Consider the following 21427-nt stretch of genomic DNA (forward strand, 5'->3'; position numbering starts at 1 on the left):
TAGAAATTAATTTAGGACCATGTTATATATATATTGGTAGATATTGGTAGATAAGCAAAATAATCTTAATTGATTTGTTTCTTAACCTTCGATTCATAATTTCATCATTCTAATTGTTACCTTTTTTATTTGATAACCTTGTTGTTCTTCAACTCTCCGGCCACTTCCCTTTCCCGTTGTTGTAACTAGCGCGACCATTCATTCGTTCACAATCAATCATATATATATATGCGCAATAATCTCATTGTTGTCTTTGATACACGTTTTATTATAATTTCCTTCTTCTTCTTGTTCTTCCTACTATTTAAGTAGTTGTCGTGTCATGATTAATATATAGCTTGTTTTCCTGTTCAAAACACTACTATATTTTCATCTTTCTCAACTTGTTAAATATCCCAGCTCACAAAAAGAAAACAATAAAAAGGAGAACATTAATGATGGCAGAACGGATCAGCACCACGGTTGGGGATGTAATGGACTCGTTGCTTGGTGTGGCTAAAAAGGAGATTAGTTACATGTGGAATTGCAAAGAGTATGTTGAAAAATTCAAGAGAGAAATTAAAAGTCTTGAAGTTATGAAGAGTCAGGTTCAACAGCAAATTGCTATTGCCGAAGCTAAAGGTGATAGTCTCTTACCTGGTGTGGAAGAGTGGCGAAACGAGGCAGACGACGAAATATCCAAAGCTAAAGAGCTTCTTGCAGAATTTCTTAATTCCATGAAGACATGTTTCATAATAAGAATGTGTGGTAATTGTCCCAACCTTCATCATTATGGTAAGATGATTTCAACAAAGATGACTCCTTCTCTTTGGGAGCATCAAAATCGTGGCAAGGATTTTGTGACTTGTGTTTCTGTTGAAACTCGTGGACCTGGTCCACTAGATGTTTATCAAAAAAAGGATCTTGATGATCTTCATACCCACACTGCAATTGTGGGTGATATTATTAAGTCCCTTGAAGATGATTCCATCCAAATCACTGGAATCTATGGCTTGGGAGATGTAGGGAAAACGACATTAGCCAAGGAAGCTGTTATAAGAGTGAAGAATACTCTGTTTGCTCATGTTACTTTTACAACCGTCTCACAGACAGTAGTTTCTAAAGAGATTAAAAAAGATATTAAAGAAGCAAAAAAACGGATAATGAAAGGAGAAAAGGTTCTGATCATCTTAGACGATGTCTGGGAGAAACTAGATTTGGAAGAACTATGTATTCCATGTGGGGAGAATTACATGAATTGTAAGATCTTATTAACGTCTAGAGGTCAAAAAGTGCTCCTGAAAATGAATGCTCGAAGTATAATTTATGTAGACACTTTGCCAACAAAAGAGGCATGGATTCTTTTCAGACGCGTGGTTGGTGAAAGATTGGAGACGGATGCCAATTTGAAATCAGTCGCAGAGGAGGTTGCTAGAGAGTGTGGTGGATTTCCACTCCTCATTCAAGCTGTAGGAGAATCTTTGAAACACGAAAGCATTGATATATGGGAAGAGGATCTTTCTCTACTAAAGAAACGTGAAGTATCGAAAATAATGGATCCAGATATAAAAAAAGCATTTAATCGTTTGCAGCTTAGCTAAAACTATCTGGAATGTGAAAAGCCGAGTCGTGAAAATTGAAAACAAAATGGTTATTTTAAGTCTAAATGAGTCTTCCCTGCTGTGAATTAGCCAAAGATAGAGAACTCACACAGCGCCCTCGTCCAAGACTCGTCCCACTGTTCAATTCGTCCGATACGGAAAAATTGGAAATGTTTGGTTTTTTGATTTTTTTTCTAATCCATATGTATGTGTGTGTGTGTGTTTTATTGTCTGTATAGTAGAAGATGGTTGCGTTTCAAAAATAATATTTCTGGCCACTGCCCGCCGATCTAATACGCGTTTCAGGTGATGGGTAAAGGAAGTAGATTCATCATAAGATTATTATTAATTTTTAAATTTAACCCTACACTTTTAGGTTATAATTATTATAGTCTTACCTTAAAGTAAATATATTATACTCTATATTATTACTATTACTAGATTATTGTCCCGCGTAATACGCGAATATATATAATATTATACTTACATATCAAAAATATAATTTTATTAATTAATAATTAAAAAAAATTAAAATATTCAATTTCATTTTACTAATATTTGCTCTTTTAACCTTGATAATTTCACAAACACTTATTGTGTTGCTCATTAAGACTTACCGATTCAATAAATTATTCAATGCCAAAAGTTGTTACTTATCCATGTTATCACAGATATCTCGATGTCATTTGCATTTCCATGTCGTATCATAAAAAATATCAAACATGACACATTCTTTAGATGGTGCTAAGGCATACAACCTTTTAAACCGAGTTGTGAGATTGTCACCATCATGCCAATGGTCATTCCATAATATTGTCTTATTTTCACTCTCAATTGTTCTTTAATAACATCTTAAAGGGTCTAGCAATCGAGTGTGCCTCAGATAATGAGGAACATATATTTGTCATATATTATTACCATTTGTTTTACACAAGAACGCAAACTCAAAATCATGAATCACATAGATGATTTTAAGTCTAATGGCATCCTGATTTTAAACCACATGTCATATCCATTTGTATTTTTGTACAATGTAAATTTTTTAAGGGTATATTTATATTTTGTTTCTACAAAATATTAATAAATAAAGAATACATACAAACGTCGACTTTGTAGTCTCTTCTTTGGAAGTACATCACTGGTGTTGGATACATTAGTTTTGAAATAAACCTCTCTACTGGTAGAGTAAAATTTTTGAGTTGTTTTGATTTTTAATTAGGGATATGTATGGTCCAGTTCAAACGGTTTTAACTAAAAGTCTAGTCCGAACCAATATTAACGGTTTAATGTTTTTTCAAACCAAACTGTCCAAATCATTGTGTTAAACTGAACCAACCAAAACCATTTAAACCGGTTTAGTTTGGCCAGTTTCTTCAAAAAAAACAAATAATAATAAGATCATGTGGTTATAGCTAGCATATTAAGGCATAATTAGGTTATATGTTTCATATGTCACAATCATTGAGTATTAATATTTATACTAATAAGATTTAAGAGCAATACCATGATACAATTAATATGATGGCATATGCACTTAATTAAAAATATAAAATTATGCTTATAACTACATATGCTAATATAATGGTCCAGTTTAGTTAAAATGGTTGATTTAATCTATAAAATCACAAACCAAACCGTAAGAACGGTTTATGGAAATAAATAGCATGTCTAATTTTTTGATGCAAACTGACCGAACTATGCAATTGGTTTGGTTTAACTGGTTTTATTGGTTTCGACCAAACTATGCACATTTCTAACTAAATTATATATCATTAATTTCGATAAATTGTTTTGTTTCGTTTAATGGAGTGCAACTTCTCCTTCACCACATACTCCAAAATTGCAGATCAATGTTAAAGGTTGACGTTCCCAATGTTGTCACTCATCTATGCTAAACTCGGCCTTCTCAACACTTTCATTGATAATTTGACTAAACCCAACGTTATATATATATATATGAGAAAAGTGAGTGTGAGACTGTTATGCGTTCAAGTGGTGAAAAACCTCCCACATACCAATATTTTAATATTTTGAATAAATGTTTGGCTCCCTATGACTTTTATTGTTTAAAAAAATGTATGTGAGGGTTTTTCACTCAACTTAGATGTCTAACTATTATTCTATTAGACATATATTAGCTATTATTCTTAATTCTCTATATTATAATTATTGGGTAAAAAGTGTATATTTGTGATGGGAAATCAAAAAGTGAAAACTAAATTTAAAAGGGGATTTTTTATATAATCATAAAAAGTATAAGTATTAATATTGTCATTTAATAAAGTTGAATTAATTAAATTTAATCTAATGGTTATAAATCAAATATATAATTCATCCAAGTGTTTTTATTTGTTTATAAATGAATTTAAAAACTTGTTATATATATATATATATATATATTGGTAGATGACGTGTGTTGCAGCAGTATTTTTGTTACATTTTGAACAAATTATAAATTAATGTAACAGTTATTAGAGTTGTATTCTCGTACACATAAGGATTTTTGTGCAAACAAAGGAGCAGATGGGAGCCGTTGGATCAATAAGGATGAAAGGTCAATATCACATGGAAAAATAATAGTGGAAGGGTATTTAGGTCATTTAACAAATATATATATATAGTTTCATTATTTTGAGAACAATTTTTTTTAAGAACCATAAAACTCTTAAATTATATATTTGTTCACATGTTTTGTTCATTCACATGTGAAATGATATAAAAATGTATGTTGTAGAATAAATTTTTTTATGAAACCTTCAAAGTAGCATTTTGTGAACTTGTTAATCAATTTGTTCACATTTTTTGTTCACATATAACAAACGACTATATATAAGGTTTTGAAAAAGAAAATTCTTCTGTAACATATGTTTTTATAACATTACACATGGAATGAACAAAAAAGCATGTGTTCCAATATAAAATTTAGGAGTTCTTACGGTTCTTACAAAAAAAATAGGTTATCAAAATAAGGGTACCTGATATTATATATATATATATACCGCCTCAAACATCCGCTTTTTACAAAATACATAGTAAAACACAAAGAAACACCCACACCGCCAGAAAACCCGGTCACCGGAAAAACAATTAACCGTTACATAACAATCGGAAAACAAATTCTGTAGTCAAAATCGTTTGCATAACAGCCGCAGAAGTAAATTGATAGAAACAATACATCGTATAACAAACCGCCGTCGCAAATTGAAAACCTAATCGAATAATTAATTTCGCCGGAAATTGACACAATCAATAACATCGACTCAAAATTGATCTAAATCACAATACCCTTCCTTAATTGAATTGAATAGTAATCAAATACTTGTAAACGGTCATATTGATCGTTAAATCAATTGATTTAGAACACGGACTTTCTGACGAAAAAATCAACGACAATGAAAAGGTTATTGGTAAGTTAATCATGTAGTCCTATATCTAAACGTTTAATTTTCAAATCGATCGGTTGTTGATTTTGTATTTCAATCATGTGGATTATCTGAATGCACCTCATCTACATCGCAAGCATGAGATTTATTACAGTTTAGGCTCGAATAAATTGGTTGTTTTGTGTTCGAATCATATGATGATTGAATGTATTAATTAATCACTTTGGTGATTTAATATTTGAATCATGTGGAGATACGCTCATGGCTGGATGATTTGTGTGCCAATCACTTTGTTATTGAAGTATAATCAGTTGGTGTTTTTTTCAGATTGCATGACACGTTGTCCTTTATTTACTTGAAACAGGTTCTAGTAAGCATGTGATGAGCATTCATCTTGTGATAAATTTCCCTATCAAAAGGCTACATTTCAATGTTTAAAATGAGTTAATATAAACTATGGGTACTTAATGGATTCGAATATACGCAAGTTTACGAAAGATGCGAGTGAGGTTAAATGACATTAAGCAACTCAATATGAAGGCCTATGAAGTTACAAGACAAACGGAGGTAATTCGAGAGTCGAACGAAGCAAATCATAGAGCAGCAGGAGCTACAAGCGCCGCTAGCACCTTGCCAGCACCGCTGGACGGCCCAGTTCAGCAACCGACCTTTCCCTCTATTTAAGCTGAAATAACTCTCAATCTCATATGGAGCTCGCGATCGTGGCACCCGAAGCTCCATAATATCGTTGCATCCCTCTCCATCTCCCTCCTCATCTCACGATCGATTCCCCCCCCCCCCCCCCCCCTTAGATCTAAGAAATGGCTTACCTTTTTTTTTTCTCCAATGGCTTACTTCTTACTTTTCTAACTATTCTCCTGTCTCATTCTAAATGTCTAAATTTAACTTTACGAGTTTTTTTTTTTATTGTTTTAGTTTTGATCGTAATTTTTTTTTGGTTTTATATAACACTTGATAAAGAAATATGACTAGATTGAGTTTAAATGTATTTTTAATATAATTTCCAATAACAACTATATAACACAAATAAAAATATCTTCACTATTATATAAAAACAATCTACCCTCTTATTTTTGGAAATAGTTACATAAAAGTTAGTTTGTAAATGATTCAATCTATCCTAGTGAACCCAATTTTTAAAGGCTTATAATAAATAACTTAAGTTCCCTTAGTGAACTATTTTACACCCTTAACCCTTTTCTTATTAATTTAAACCCTAACCCTTATCTTTTATAATATTTTCATTATTATCTTTTACATGTCCACCAAGTTACACCACTCGACGCCGTCAACATCACCAATCGCCGCCAGACTGACATCACCGCTACCACCGCTCCATTTCGTGTTTAAGGTGTTAGTTTACAGTATAAGTTAAAAGAAAAATACTTATAAATTAAATTTGAACATTTAGATAAAAAAGAATCTAACAATAATACTAAAAGAGCATCCTAAATTCAAAAATGAAAAAATATGAATCATTGGATGAAGTTGTCTTATTAAATTTAAGCCATTAATAAAAAAAGATGATGTCATTTTTGACTAATCTTTTTGTCAAGACCAACTATAGTCCTTCAATATCAATAGTTTTTATTTAACTCCTAAATTAATTAATAAACTATAATTATAAAATAAACTATATTATAATTAACTATATTATGATATTTTGAAAAACTTTAATATTCTAACATAAAATTCTTTCAATTTATTTCACTTATGAATTTTAAGGTATACATTTATTTTAAGTTAATAGTTCGTACATGAAAATCAGATTTCTACAACATTAAAAAGACTTAATTAAATATTAAGTATGTATATATATAACTTTTTTATGCTTTGTATAGTAATTTTCATGTTATGTATTTTAATTCAAATATATGGTATAAATATAAAACATTTATTTAAATGCATAAAGTATTTAATAAAATGATAGAATGTCATGATATTAAAAGAAGTAATGTGTTTATTTTAATGGTTGAAAGCTTTATGTTATAACTTAACACATTAAAGGAAAATGGAAACGAATATAATATAATGACACATTAGATGTCAAATGGTTTAAATGTTTTAGATAATAGACAATCATGAAATTATTAACGCATTATTTTGATATACATTGACCAAATAATGGTAAAATGAATTAAAAAAATGCTAAATAAAGTTTAAAAGCTTGTATTTAAGGTGTATAAAAAAATTATAAGTTTCGTATCAAGAGTGTACTTCCTTAATTTTATTGAATTGTATAACTATTGTATACACCTTAACTACAACTACCATGACTATTTAGTAGTATCTAATAGTTTATAAAGAATAAAAGATAATGAATTATTAATGCATGAATTGTTATTTATTTGGGTTTGATTTCTTTTTATTGTATTGATTCAGCTTAGATCTTTTGTTTCATTTGAATGTTACTCGCTTTGAACATTAACTACAATAGGAATACGTTATGTAGTAAGAACAAACGCCAAAAAAAATTCTGTTGACGTCGTTTAACGTCCTTGATATATAGGCATGTTGGAGAAGAAATTATAATGTCTATACGCTATAAAATTGATTTTTTATTTTAATTCCACTTACATTCATTGTTATGTTGACTTCTGCTTATCACTTGAGCCCTCATCTTGGTTGGCCTTTCACCCCTAGCCACAAGTCATCTCTCGAGCCTCGAAGAAAACCCCTCTCCTCTTTGTATTCCAGAGCCAGCCAGGTTTTTATGAGAAAGACATGATCGTCTTCAGGTAATAATATAATAAGGGTACTTTTTAAGGTTTATGATTATCAATAAATATGTGATTAGTTAAATATAGTTAGCTGTGTATTACGCGGGCCATTAATCTAGTTTAAATATAAAGGAGGGAATATTGATTATTTTCAACTTAGTCAATTATCTATGCTATATTATTATCACCGTCGCAAGTACCCTGCTAATATTTAATCAACACTTATACAGCCGATGACAACTAATTTTGGGTCTACCACCACTAATAATACTACCTCATTGAAATCATGTCTCTTTTTTTTTTTTTCTTGTTATAATACATACATCACCTTGAGGTCATTAGTCATCACGCGATGTACGTAGTGTGAGCATACTTTCCTATGATTAAGTACACTTATCTCCCCAACGATCTGAGATCACCTTCAACCTTTTTTTCTTCCGATGGATCCACCACCACCTCCATCCCGCTCTGGTGTTAGAAAGATCGTCGGTTCGCTGTTCAAAAAGAGTAGTACGACCGTCGTTTCAAATACTCTTTCGGTATCGGTCCAAACCCAATTAAATCCTCCAACCTTCACCGGTATAATTAGAAATACTGTCGATTCAAATACTCGTTTGGTATCCTACAAACCCCAATTAAATCCTCCATCGCTTGGCGACGTGAATCCACACCCAAATAGGTCAAATGTCCAGTCAGCAGGTCAAACTGAAGAAATAGTAGTGATGGCACCCGTATTTGAAAATTTCAAGAGTGAAATTGAAAGCCTCAAGGTTATGGCGAGGCAGGTTCAACAACAAATGGATACTGCCAAAGCTAAAGGTGATAAAATCTTATCTGGTGTGGAAGAGTGGTTACACAAGGCAGGCGATGAAATATCCAAAGCTGGAGAGCTTCTCAAAAAAGAAGCGAGTGCCAAGAAGAGGTGTTTTGAAGAACTTGATAATTACGGTAAGATGGCAACAAATATGATTACTTCTCTCACGGAGCACCAAGGATCTGGCAAGAATTTTGTGGCTTGTGTCTCTGTTTATACACCTCCACCTGGACCATTAGATGTTGACGAAAACAAAGATCTTGATATTCTTCATACCCACAATTCAGCTCTGAATGCTATCATTGGTGCTCTTGAAGATGAGACCATACAAATCGTTGGAATCTATGGTTTGGGGGGTGTTGGAAAAACAACATTAGCCAAGGAAGTTGTTGAAAGAGTAAAAAAGAATAATATGTTGTTTGCTGATGTTGCTTTTACAACCGTCACTCAAAGAGTAGATGTTGGGCGTATTCAAAGGGATCTTGAAAAAGCAACAAAGCGAATAATGAAAGGGGACAAGATTCTAATCATATTAGACGACGTATGGGAGATACTAGATTTGGAAGAACTATGTATTCCATGTGGAAATAATTACATGAATTGTAAGATTTTATTGACGTCTAGAAGTCAAAAAGTGCTTCAGAAGATGAATGCTCCAAGTATAATTTATGTAGACACTTTGCCAACGGAAGAGACATGGATTCTTTTTAAACGTGTGGTTGGTGAAAGAGCGGAGACGGATGCCAATTTGAAACCAGTTGCAGAGGAGGTTGCTAAAGAGTGTGGCGGATTGCCACTCCTCATTCAAGCTGTAGGATATGCTTTGAAGGACAAAAGCATCCATTCATGGAAAGCGGTTCTTTCTCAACTAAAGAAACCTGTAGCATCGCAAATGGATCCAGATATAGAGAAAGCATTTAATCGTTTGCGGCTAAGTTATGAATATCTTGAAAGTGAAGAAACCAAGTGGTGCTTCTTGCTCTGTGGTTTGTTCAATGGAGCTGAAGATATTGAGTTAGAAGACTTGGTACGTTATGTGGTGGGTTTAAAATTGTTTGATAAGCTGGATAGTATTGAGGATGCAAGGCGCAGGGTTCGATATGCAGTGAATATCCTCACTTCTTCCTGTTTGTTATTGAAGGTGGAATATGATAAAGGATGTACCAAAATGCACAATGTTCTTCGTTTTGTGGCATTGTCAATTGGTTATGATCAGAAAGATAAATACAAATGTTTGTCAAAGGCTGGGAAAGATTTGATTGAATGGCTACCAAGAGACAACAACGTAAAAGACTTGACTGATTATATGAAGGTTAGAGTCTGCACCTTGAGATTTGATTTTCACTATTGTAGATATATTTTGGTTGGTTACTTGGTTTTTCCTCCTATTGATAAAAATGAAAAAAATAATCAAAAAACAAATGCATATTTTTAAGATTCAAACATGTGGAAAAGGGGTTTTGTTTATATGCCTTTCCAAATTCCGTGTTAGATGATTATGTGATTAATTTTGGAATTGAAACACGGAATTTGAAATTTGGAAAAAAAGAAATGAAATCTGGGAAATAATACAAATAAACAAAATAATTGCTAAGTCTAGACACACTACAAACTTGAACAATTACAAACAAAGTGACACACACTTTTTCTAGGTGACTAACACACATCTTATGTTACGGTTGTGTTGCCTTTTATAAAAGAGAATTAGGGCAACACAACCTTACAATGATAGTGACTCGATAGTGGTTGTCGACGTTCCATTGGCTCGAAATACTTATATGCATGAGCCTTTGTCTTCTTTACCAAATCGAGTATGAAAGAGAAAACCCTTGCTTTGGTCCCAACTGTACCTTTGTCATACAAGGCAAATTACAGTTGGAAGAACCATCATGTGACTTTTGTCTTCATCTGGTTTGAATTCTTCCCGCCATGACAAACATTTGGGCAACATACAACCCGCTGAAGAGAGTCACTGGATTCGCTGAATACTCGATGACGACACACGTCAGCGAGCAAGTCTTATCAGCGAATCCAAAACTCAACAGATACAATTGTGTCTTTTATCGGGAAATTGTAGTGAATGATTTTTCAAGTTATTTTTGACAAAGTGTATAACTTTTTCTATTTAACAAGATATGTTATCGGGACGTTGTCCTGAAAGACATTATATTATTGTGTGCGGTAATATGTAAAGTTTATAACTTGTTTTCATAAATGTTAAAAATTATATGATGTATTATATGAATGAATACTATATATTAATTGTCGTTAAGATTAATAGCGACACTTCATTGACAATGATATAATGTGTCACAAACATAACTTGTAAGAATTAACAAGATGTGTAACAATAATAAAAAAAATTAAAAACAACAAAGTACAAAATGAAAAGTGAATGAAAAACAAAATAAAAAGTTTCACATTATTTAAAGATGATTATCATCGATTAACACTGCTAAAAGAAGAAATTTTTAACAATAAAATGTTTTGAAAAGTTGATTGGTGTACAATGGAATAAGCTAAAGTTCAAAGGTTGGAAAACCTATAAAATAAAATAAATTTTGTGGCATAGCAACAAATGTTGTTCCGAAATTTGTTCTTTTTCACTACTCCGTAAAAAAATTATATATAATAATAAAAAAGATGTCCCTTTCAATTAGTTTGTGTATAGAAAGCATTATCTATATCTATATTCCTTTATAATACATATTGGATTCATATTTTAAATATATTTTAAGTAATTAAGCATTTTTCTTAATATTCCTAAAATATTTCTCGGTAACTCTTCTATATCTACACTTCTTTAATCCTTATTTTTTGTTCCCCAAATGTCCCTTTCAACATTTTTATGGTTCCCAAAATGATTCTCCACACACAACACTATTTAATATATATGAGCATAGTACCCGCGCATTGCGGCGGCTAGAAGGCGAGGGCAACATAAAAGGGAGACGGTGGAGAAATAAGGCGGCGCGGAAGGTGATAGAAGGTTGATAAGAGCGTGTAATGATTAGAAAGAATGGAGAAAAGAGAGTATATAAGAGTTTTATGTTTAAATAAGGGTGTAAGGGGTATTATGGGAATACTGAAAAAAATGCTTAATTTCCTAAAATAGATGTTCAATATGTTTTATAAGGGAGTATAGATATATATATATACAAGGTCATTTACCCGCACGATGTACGGATATTAAGTTTATTTTTTAAAAGTTTTAATATTGACATTGAAATCAATAATATATATAATGTTCAACATTTAAATACCAAAAAAAATGTAAACGTAGTTGAACATATTTAGAAACCTAATGGTGTTGTGTTACTTGGATAGTGAAAATTGGTTTAAATGAGATTAATAGTATCTTGTGGCTGCATATTTGCTCTAAATATAGTATTTGATCAGGAATAATTGTAATTACAACCCATGTTTTTCTTAAAACAATTGCTACCCGTGAAAGAAATGAACTCACATAACCCGTAACTTTAATGAATCGAATTGTGATATCATTATCTAGTTAGAAATAGTTAAATTCCTATAATGAAACTATTTTGATAATATACGATTTGAATCCAAGATCAAAAAAGTTAGATAAAGAATATTGTTTTTACAGGAAAAAAAAAGATATATAGAAAATTTAAACTCATATTTAAGTTTATACGGTTTTAGTTTTCTTTTTTACATATGGGATTTGTTTCTTAAACTCATATTTAAGTTTATAGAACTCATGATCACCTCTGGCTCCAGAGGCAACGGTTACCACTTGATCCAACCTTGTTGCTTAGATGTATTCTTGCAGGTAACTTGATAATTTGATACGCCCATCAAGTGTTTGTGTTTAAAAGGTCTATATATAAAATGGGTAGTTGTTAAGGTTTGAAAGTGTTTGTTGCTGATTATTCATTATCATCGTCATTTTCGAGTGGCTTTATAGTTTGCTTTTGAAAATTGGTATTTGGCATATCAATTCATTGTAGTCAAAAAAGAAAAAAAGTTGCTATGATGTAAGGCCATCTTCAATGGTATTTTCAGTTTGCCTAAACACACTGACCACCTCAGCAACACGTTAACAAACTGTTCCAATACACTAAACCAACAAACTGAGCTTATTTTGCCATCAACCCAATATACTAAAACTTGATTTGTCTATGTCATATCATCATTCATGTTAAACTAATAAAATCAAAAAGCATTAAGTTTTAAATAGATAAAGATACTCTTGGCCCACTAATCCAATGTGCTTGCCTTAAAGCATTTTGAGCCAACAAATTGAGAAACAAACTGAAGCCCCAATGTTAGCAATCTAGGGATTCAATGTGCTTAGTCAACAAACTGGGAAAGTAAATTGCCATTAGAGATGACCTAAACAAACTGGAAAAGCAAATTGCCATTGGAGATAACCTAATCAATGTTATAGATCTGGATTGTTGAGTCATCCATGCCAATTTGCTATGATGTTGTTTTCTTGTGATTAAAAATCGTCATTGTGGTTTTTATTTATGAAGGGTGGACAATTATACCCTTACGTGGGATGCACGTAAGGGATTTAACGGGGCTTGTTTGACGGGCAGGGACGACTAGCAATGAAATGGAAAAGCCGAGGGATACTTAGTGATAAAAAAAAAGTCTAGGAACGAAAATGCGAATTGAACAAACCACCAAGACGATTTGTGATAATTTCTCTTATGGTTAACAATATTGTAAATAGTTGTTGCTAGGTTTTATTTGTTATTTGAGATGAAGTAGTAGTAATTAATATGAACAAGACATTCATTAACATAAGCAAAATTGGTTGTAAATAACATTTAATAAATCTGAGCAAGTTTCTTTGAAAATCGGTGAAATCATCGGATATATGATTCGTTATGAGTACTATTTTATACAATATATAAGCCTTTCTCAACTTATAATCCTGGCTCCGTCTATGTTGTTTTTGCAGACAAATTTTGATGATTTCCCTGGATCGTATAATTTGATGATCAATTTGCTGGACAAGAAGGTAAAAATATATTAACAGTTATCATTTTTTTGTAAAAATTGATAGAATTAGTTATTTATCATTGTATTGAATATTTTCAATACACGATGTTTATAGATGCATATACCTTAATCTGAGACCCTTATTTTGAGAACCTTTATTTTTATAAGAAATTTTAAAGCTTTTAAATTATGTATTGGATTGAATGTTTTTCTTTTTTAGTCACAATTGAAAAACGTTATAAAAATATATGTTACATAAGAAAGTGTTTTTCAATACCTTATATGTATACCCGTTTGATCACATATGAACGAAAACGTGAACATATTCATTTAGAAGTTCACAAAATGTTATTTTGATGTAAAAAAGTTTCCTCTACAACATATTTTTTTTTATATCATTTCACATGTAAATTAAAAAAAAAAATCATAAGATCCGATATATAATTTGAGATTTCTCATATTTTTTTTTAAAAAAAGTTTCTAGGTAAGGAGAGTCTATCTTAATCTAAATAAACCTTTAACCACTATGTATTTTTACCCAAGCAACATATATTGGTTTGAAATAAATTGAAAGACATGTAAAAGTCAATACAACAAGACATGTTACATGGGTTGCCCTGAGAAACACTGCTCGTATTTTTTTATTTTACTTTTTTATTGCTTTTTCTATAAACGGTATTATATAAAATTTACCAAAAAATGCACGTGAACAATTGTACAAATTGGTGTTGATAAAATATTAATATAATAGAACATGGAATAAATAATAAGGATAACACATGGTAACAATAAAAATAGCAATATAAGTACAATAACAAAAAAGAAATAAAAAAATAGTACATTTTCAACTCATTCAATATTAATCTTAATTACTGATAAGTTAAAATAAAAATAAATAAATAGTCAAATAAATAGTTATTATGTAATAGTTTGCTTATTTTTCTCTTTCTATTTTTGTTTTCATTATGTATTCATATAGCTAATCAATTCGGGACTTTTAATTAAAAACTTAAAACCAAAAATTATATATAAATATGTATGTAATTTGTTGTCAATACGCTATAATTTAATACGGAGATAGCAACATACTTGTAAAGATGAACAAATCGATTAGAGTGATAAAATTTTAAAAAGTAACTATCATAAACTAATGGTAGATAAACTAATGGTAGATATGAAACTAAAATTAAAAAGTTAGGATACAATCAATTATTTTTCGTATTAATTAAAAAAAGTTAAGGTTAAAACAATAATATGAAAGAAAAAAATTACATATTGCCTAATATATAAAATAGTTTTTGAAAAAAAAAAAAAATCTATTATTACATCATATATTTTTAAAAATAGGTTATGAAAAAATGGTGTCATGCCACATAAGTAAAAAACTTCTAGAAACAATCTTGTTTTATTTATATAAGAGATTATTATTATTATTATTATTATCATGATTATTATTATTTTTATCATTATTATCTTATTATTATTTTAGTTCTTCTTATTGTTATTATTGTTATTGTTATTACTCTCACATATAAATTTGTTATAACTTAATATTACATTTGATTAATTATGATTTACATATTTAATATATATCATATATTTATAAATCATAATTTTATTATTTACATCAGTCGTAATCTCATAGTTTTATAATATCATGAACTATGAATAATATTGTAATTGTCTATATATTTCTTTTATTTACGTTTTTAATCAGGTCCGAACAAACGTCCCGGTTTAATCTAGTATTTAATAAAAGAGTAAGCCTCCTTTATTAACAAAAGTAAGTAGAATAACTAGACACTTTTGTCACCCAATTTTATCATCATATCTATTATTATCAAAATTATCTATAATCTATAATTTATAATACCCTCATTCTATCTAGTGAAAAGTCTTTCACTCGTGGACTAGCTTACTTTGGTTAGGATCACCTAGTAAAGTAATTTTTTTTTCTTTTTCGTATTAAACTTTAAGTATTTGATATGACTAAAATACCCTTACATAAAACTAAAATTTTTACAGTAACACATATCTCATCTTCCATCAATGTCCCTCTTGATACATACACTTTTAATTAACTGCACCACCTTTTTACATCGACTAACTTTACATTAATAATAATTACACCATTAACGCCACCAATACCCGTCGTCGTCTAGTTATAACTTATAATAGAATTAAAATATATTGAGATTTAATGATACTGCTATTTTAAAAAATATTGTGAAAAAGTTATTAAAAAGATATGTAATTTAATAATATCTTTTGTAAAATGAAAACATAAAGATATATAGATACCCGTCTGCTGAATTTTTTTTATATATTATATAAAATTAATGAGATGTTTAATTTATAGAATATCTTATTTTAGAAAACATAGATACAGTTGTTGAAAAATAATAATGTTGTCGTATTTTAGAATCTTTTTTCTTTATTATTATTCAAGACACCATATATATGTATATATATACTAGGTATTTTACCCCGTGCTATGTGTGGCTAGTTAAAAAGGTTATTTTATGCATTAGTAAATTGTTATTCTACAGGTTTATTATGTTGAAATCAATTACTCCGTATATTATAATTCATGGTTAATTCCTTAATCATTCTGGTCACCTTCTAACTTTTCCTACATGTCGATATCACAGTCATGTAACCAATTTTGGTGATTACACACCCGTTTATAATCCTAAACACAACTAACAAATAAAATATTTTATCTCCGTTAATCAAGAAACTCATCTATAAAACTCAAGTAACTATTGTTATCATTATATTATAAAATATGTGAATCCCGACAATATTAGGCTTTATTTGATTATCAAAATTTTATTGACCAATTAATTCATTTAGATACCGAAAATATTTTCTTTGGGTTAATAGATATTATTAGCTTTTAATTTTTGTTAATATTTTTTTTTATATATGTAGATAATAAAATTAAGATTAATAATGTCAAAAAAATGGGAAGATGCCACGTATGACAAAATCCTATGTGACATTGTTTAAAGTTAGCTCTAAGTTGGAGGAAGGCTTTAGAATGCTAGGATTCCTACTATTTTAATAATTATATAGATATATCGATAATATCTTTTATTTAAATATCATAAAATACTAAAAATATAAAGCTAAATATTTATAAACAATATTTATTATATTATATAATAAATATTTTATATAAAATCATAATGATAACAATGTAAGACATAAAACAAAAGAAATTGTTATAAAGAAAAAAAATAAAAAAAGTAATTATAAAAAAGTAGATTTAAAAATTGGGAATTATTTTTCATAATTATATTATTAAAGTAATTACTTTTTAAAATTTCTATAATTATCAATGTAAGAATTATTTTACATAAATAATAACCATATTTAAATTTTTTGAATTTAAATTTAATCATCTAAAAAAGTTAAAAAGAAATATATGAAATCATCATTTTGATCTAATGATTATAATCAAAAGTTGAGCTTTATGAAATAGTCCAAGTTTATTCATTTGAATTAAGGTTTATATATATATATATATAGGGTAAAGTTATTTTGAGAACCTTTTTTTGCGAGAACCTTTGAGAACTTTTCAAATCAAGCCCAATCGATGATTGTTTTTTACATGAAAATTATTTTTTGATTGTTTTCTGAATAACTTATGTGTAATTTTTAAGTTTATAATTATGTGGAGGCATGGATTATCATCCGTTATACAATTATGTGAAGATTTGAATGCTTGATCACATGTGCACGAATATTGCTATGATCACATGTATGCAAGTCGTCCACATGTAATCATAGCAATATTCGTGCACATTTGATCAAGAATCTAAATCTCCACATAATTGTATAACGGATAATAATTCATGCCTCCACACAATTATAAACTTCAAAATTACACATAAGTTATTCAGAAAACAATTAAAAAACAATTTTATGTAAAGAATAATCATCAGGTGGGCTTGATTTGAAAAAGTTCTCAAAGGTTCTCGCAAAAAAAAGGGTTCTCAATATAACTTTTCAATATATATATATATATGGGTGATTTATTTATAGTACAAACATTTAAAAAAGTATAAAAAGTACATGTGTAAGTTAACTTACATATGCTTGTTCCTTCCATCTTCGACTTTTCGACCACCATCACCATGATCATCTCCGACCACCATCATGATCCTTCATCTACGGCGATCATCTCCGGCGAGACTTACACATGTGTAAGTTGACTTTCCGGCGAGAATCAGGTTCGTTTTCGGGTGGTTACGGTATGGGCCAGAGGTCCTCATCCGTTCTAAGCTGACCGTCAAGGAACGCATATAGGAATCGTATGGATTTGATGGGCGGCGATCCAAGAGATTGTGACGGTTTGCTACAAGTACGGGCGAAGCCCATGATGCCGGCGCTGGCGCCGTGGTTGGGGTGGTCAGAGATGATGGTGGCTATTGGTGGTTGTCTCGCGAAGGAAAAAACCTAGCTAGAAATTTTAAACACTAAAATGCTAAAAAAAAGTGGTACTTACACATGTGTACATCTCGCCGGAGATGGTCACTGTCGCAGGAGGATCATGGTGGTCGGAGATGATTATGGTGGTGGTCGGAGATGGAAGGAAGAAGGAAGAAGAAGGAGGAAATACCTTGTACTTTTTCAAACCCTTGTACTAAAAATAACTTTCATATATATATATATAGGGATTAGGTAATGTAACACAAGTATTAAAGGGACAAGATCTTGATCCTTAGATCATGGTTAAATTGATGCACGAAGAAATTGATGCCCTATGATTTTTATGATGCACGATGATTAAGGGGGAGAGAGTGGTATCAAATTTGGGTACTCTACCAAATACCTTTAACCAATTAAAATCTTATAACTCAAAAATCTTAAATGGTTTCCCCTTGTAATTCATATGTTTCCCTACATTTTTTGCTCGTTGTTTTACATAGGCTCCACTTCGAGCGGTATTAAAGGCTACCAACCACTATGATGATCGAAATATCATCAAGGACGGGGGATCCGGAAAAGTGTACAAGGGAAAACTCAAATGGAATGGGCGTTTGATGTATGTTGCTGTTTGGAGGTTAGATGGTCAGTATAGAAAAAGAGAGCTTGCGTATCTTTCTGCTTTCAAACATGATAATATCAGCTCTATACATAAGTACTTTGATGAGGATGATGAAAGCATAATCATTTACGAGCACGCATCTAATGGAATTCTACAAGGACATCTAAGTAATCCAGCACTCACATGGTCTCGGAGACTGCAAATATGTTTAGATGTTGCACGTGCATTGAATTATATGCATGATCAGGGTCTCATACATTGTGATATCAACAGCTCTAAAATATTGTTAGATGAAGATTGGAAGCCGAGAATCTTCGGTTTTGAACTTTGCACAAAGTATCCTCAAAGTTGGACGGATCGCCTTCACCTGTCTCGCTACTTAGGCACTACAAACGTAATCACACCAAAATATGATGTTTATTTGTTTGGTGTAATGTTGTCTGAAGTACTCTGCGGGAAGAAACATATGTTTGATGAACATGGTTTTATAGGAAAACTAGGTGACAATATTGATCATAGTCTAGAGAAACATATAGGAAGTCAATCAATGAAATTCACAATAATTATAGCCTATAATTGTCTTGATAAAAATCTTGTGTTTCGTCCAAGCATGAATCAGATTGTCAAAGATCTTGAGGAAGCATTGGAACTTCAACGGAAAGAGGAAAAGCTTGTAAGACCATTTTAATTTTTTTTCCCCCTTTCCCTTATCCTTTTTTGGATTCAATAGTTTCATCTTACTTATTTACTTTCTCTATGTATATTAAAGGAACGATCAACAAATAGTGATGAAGATGCAACCTCGAACCGCTTGCTGGTAACGCTTTTCTCTTAATTACTTTTGTGATGATTATTGGTGCATACATGAGTTGATTTTATTTTACCATACTTAAAACTAGACATATAATATAAAAAGATTTTACTTAAATAGACACTACAACAAATATATGTTATTTGCTCACACTTGTTTTTTTATACTTTTAAAAAGTGTGAACAATTTTATTAATTTATTCACATTTAAAAGTGTGTAGAAATAATTTAAATTTAAAATGTGAAGAAATCCAAAAAAACACAATATTTATACATTTATATATGTGAAAAAAAAGTTCTTTGTTCACACTTAAGAGTGTGCAAAATTAATTTGTAACATATAGTTTCTTCACACTTCACACTCTACATGTATGAAAGTATTTGATAATTGTTCACACTTTTAAGTGTTAAGATTTTATTTACACATTTATAAGTGTGAAAAAATTATGATTTTTAAAATTTATTCACACTTTTAAATCTAATTTTTTTCTACACATTTTTATATGTGACTAAATTAACAAATATTTTCACACTTTTTATAACCAAGTATGAACAAATGGATTTTTTTAAAATTTTTTAGTGAGAGTGTTTAGGGTTGTAGTTAATGTGTGCAAAATAATTATGTACTTACTATAGATATGGTACCATATTTACCAATAAACTAAAGTAGGATTCAAATGTTTTTTGAAATGAGACGTGACGTAATCCTTGATCAACAGTGTCCTTTTAATTTATCTATTTTATTAAATTATCGTTTTTAATTATATATAAATTCAATTTTTTTATTAGACTTAGAATTAAACTTTAACTTTTAACTTATAGATACAAAATACATTATAACCTTATTTAATTGATCGTTTTCTCATTAATATAATTGTCTTTTTTTTATTTCTCAATTCTTCAACTTTTATTACTTATATTTTTTTTTATAAATTATAATAAGTGAACACTTCAAAAAATTGACTTTACGATCTGAAATCATAATGTTATTTGCCGTCATCCTCTATGCTTATAGTTTCCGATTTTGATGTGATTTTAAAGTTTTAAGGTAAATTCAAAACGTTAACTAAACATATATTATATTTATTTATTACTGTTTATTATAACTTAGCTTTGATCATTGGTTTACTTTAACCATAATTTATTTAATACTCACAAATTATGTATAAGACATATTTGAACTTCTTTATGATACAATCTATATAACTACCGTAATTAAGATTATTACATGTCTAATAAAAGATCTTAATAAAATACAGTTAGCCTATGAGTTAATTGATCAATTAGAATATTTTCAAATTTTTATTGAGTAACTGGGGTATTGTTAGAATTTATCATACTTTGCCAATTTAATAAAGGGATTAGTTTCCTGAAATGTAACTATCTTTGACCGAATGTCTATAGTAGGAAAAAACTAAAGTTGTGTGTATTGTATGTAAGCAACTCGAAAAAATGTTAATTGTATGTAAGAAAATATACGTGGCAACCATATACAGGTGCCACTTATCAGATTTTAAATGGTTGAAACGAAATTCTTACATACAATAAACATTATTTTGAGTTGTTTACATACAATACACACAACTTTAGTTATTTCCTATTATAAACATTTGTTCAAAGTTTTTACATTCCGGAAAACTAATCTCTTTAATAAACCAACAATAGAAGATAAATTACAAGTATGCAATTGGCTTTCCATGATATTCATCGAATGCTATTAATAGCAAATATTTACTCAATTCATATTATACTGGTATTAATGCTAGTTAGCCAATGATGACTAGTTTAACTGGTCAGATGCATCTCCGGTTTTATCAAAGGTCTTGAGTTCTATCTTTAAGGATGACATGTCTTGAGGTTTTTTCCTCCGAATACTTGTAATGGCCCATGGTTAATATCTCGTTGCTTAGGGTACCATTATACGGTAAGGTATCCCTGATATCGCATACCGACTGAATGTTCGAAAAAAATAAAAATAAAGCTAGTTATGTAAAGCATATGCCATAGATATATTTTCTATAATAGTTTAAAATGAAGAGATTTGCTAACTTAACAAGGCCTTAGTTATT

The 21427-nt window shown here is 30.0% G+C and overlaps 1 protein-coding gene across 1 annotated transcript; it reads left to right on the forward strand.

The window, feature by feature from the left end:
- Window positions 1–437: 437 nt before the first annotated feature.
- LOC122609331 (disease resistance protein At4g27190-like) lies at window positions 438–19236 on the forward strand. The gene is made up of 4 exons (XM_043782380.1): window positions 438–1406; window positions 9288–9830; window positions 13452–13511; window positions 18430–19236. Exons 1-4 carry the CDS (start codon window positions 438–440, stop codon window positions 19234–19236), a joined length of 2379 nt encoding a protein of 792 aa, XP_043638315.1.
- Window positions 19237–21427: the final 2191 nt, after the last annotated feature.

The sequence above is a fragment of the Erigeron canadensis genome, chromosome 7, assembly GCF_010389155.1.
Source record: "Erigeron canadensis isolate Cc75 chromosome 7, C_canadensis_v1, whole genome shotgun sequence".
Taxonomy (NCBI): Eukaryota; Viridiplantae; Streptophyta; class Magnoliopsida; order Asterales; family Asteraceae; genus Erigeron; species Erigeron canadensis.

Coding starts and splice junctions, on each gene's coding strand:
- LOC122609331 (XM_043782380.1), top strand. CDS start 438: ATGGCAGAACGGATCAGCACCACGGTTGGGGATGTAATGGACTCGTTG. Junction 1,407..9,287: donor TGAAATCAGTCGCAGAGGAG/GTTGCTAGAGAG, acceptor GTTGCAGAGGAG/GTTGCTAAAGAGTGTGGCGG. Junction 13,512..18,429: donor TCAATTTGCTGGACAAGAAG/GTAAAAATATAT, acceptor TGTTTTACATAG/GCTCCACTTCGAGCGGTATT.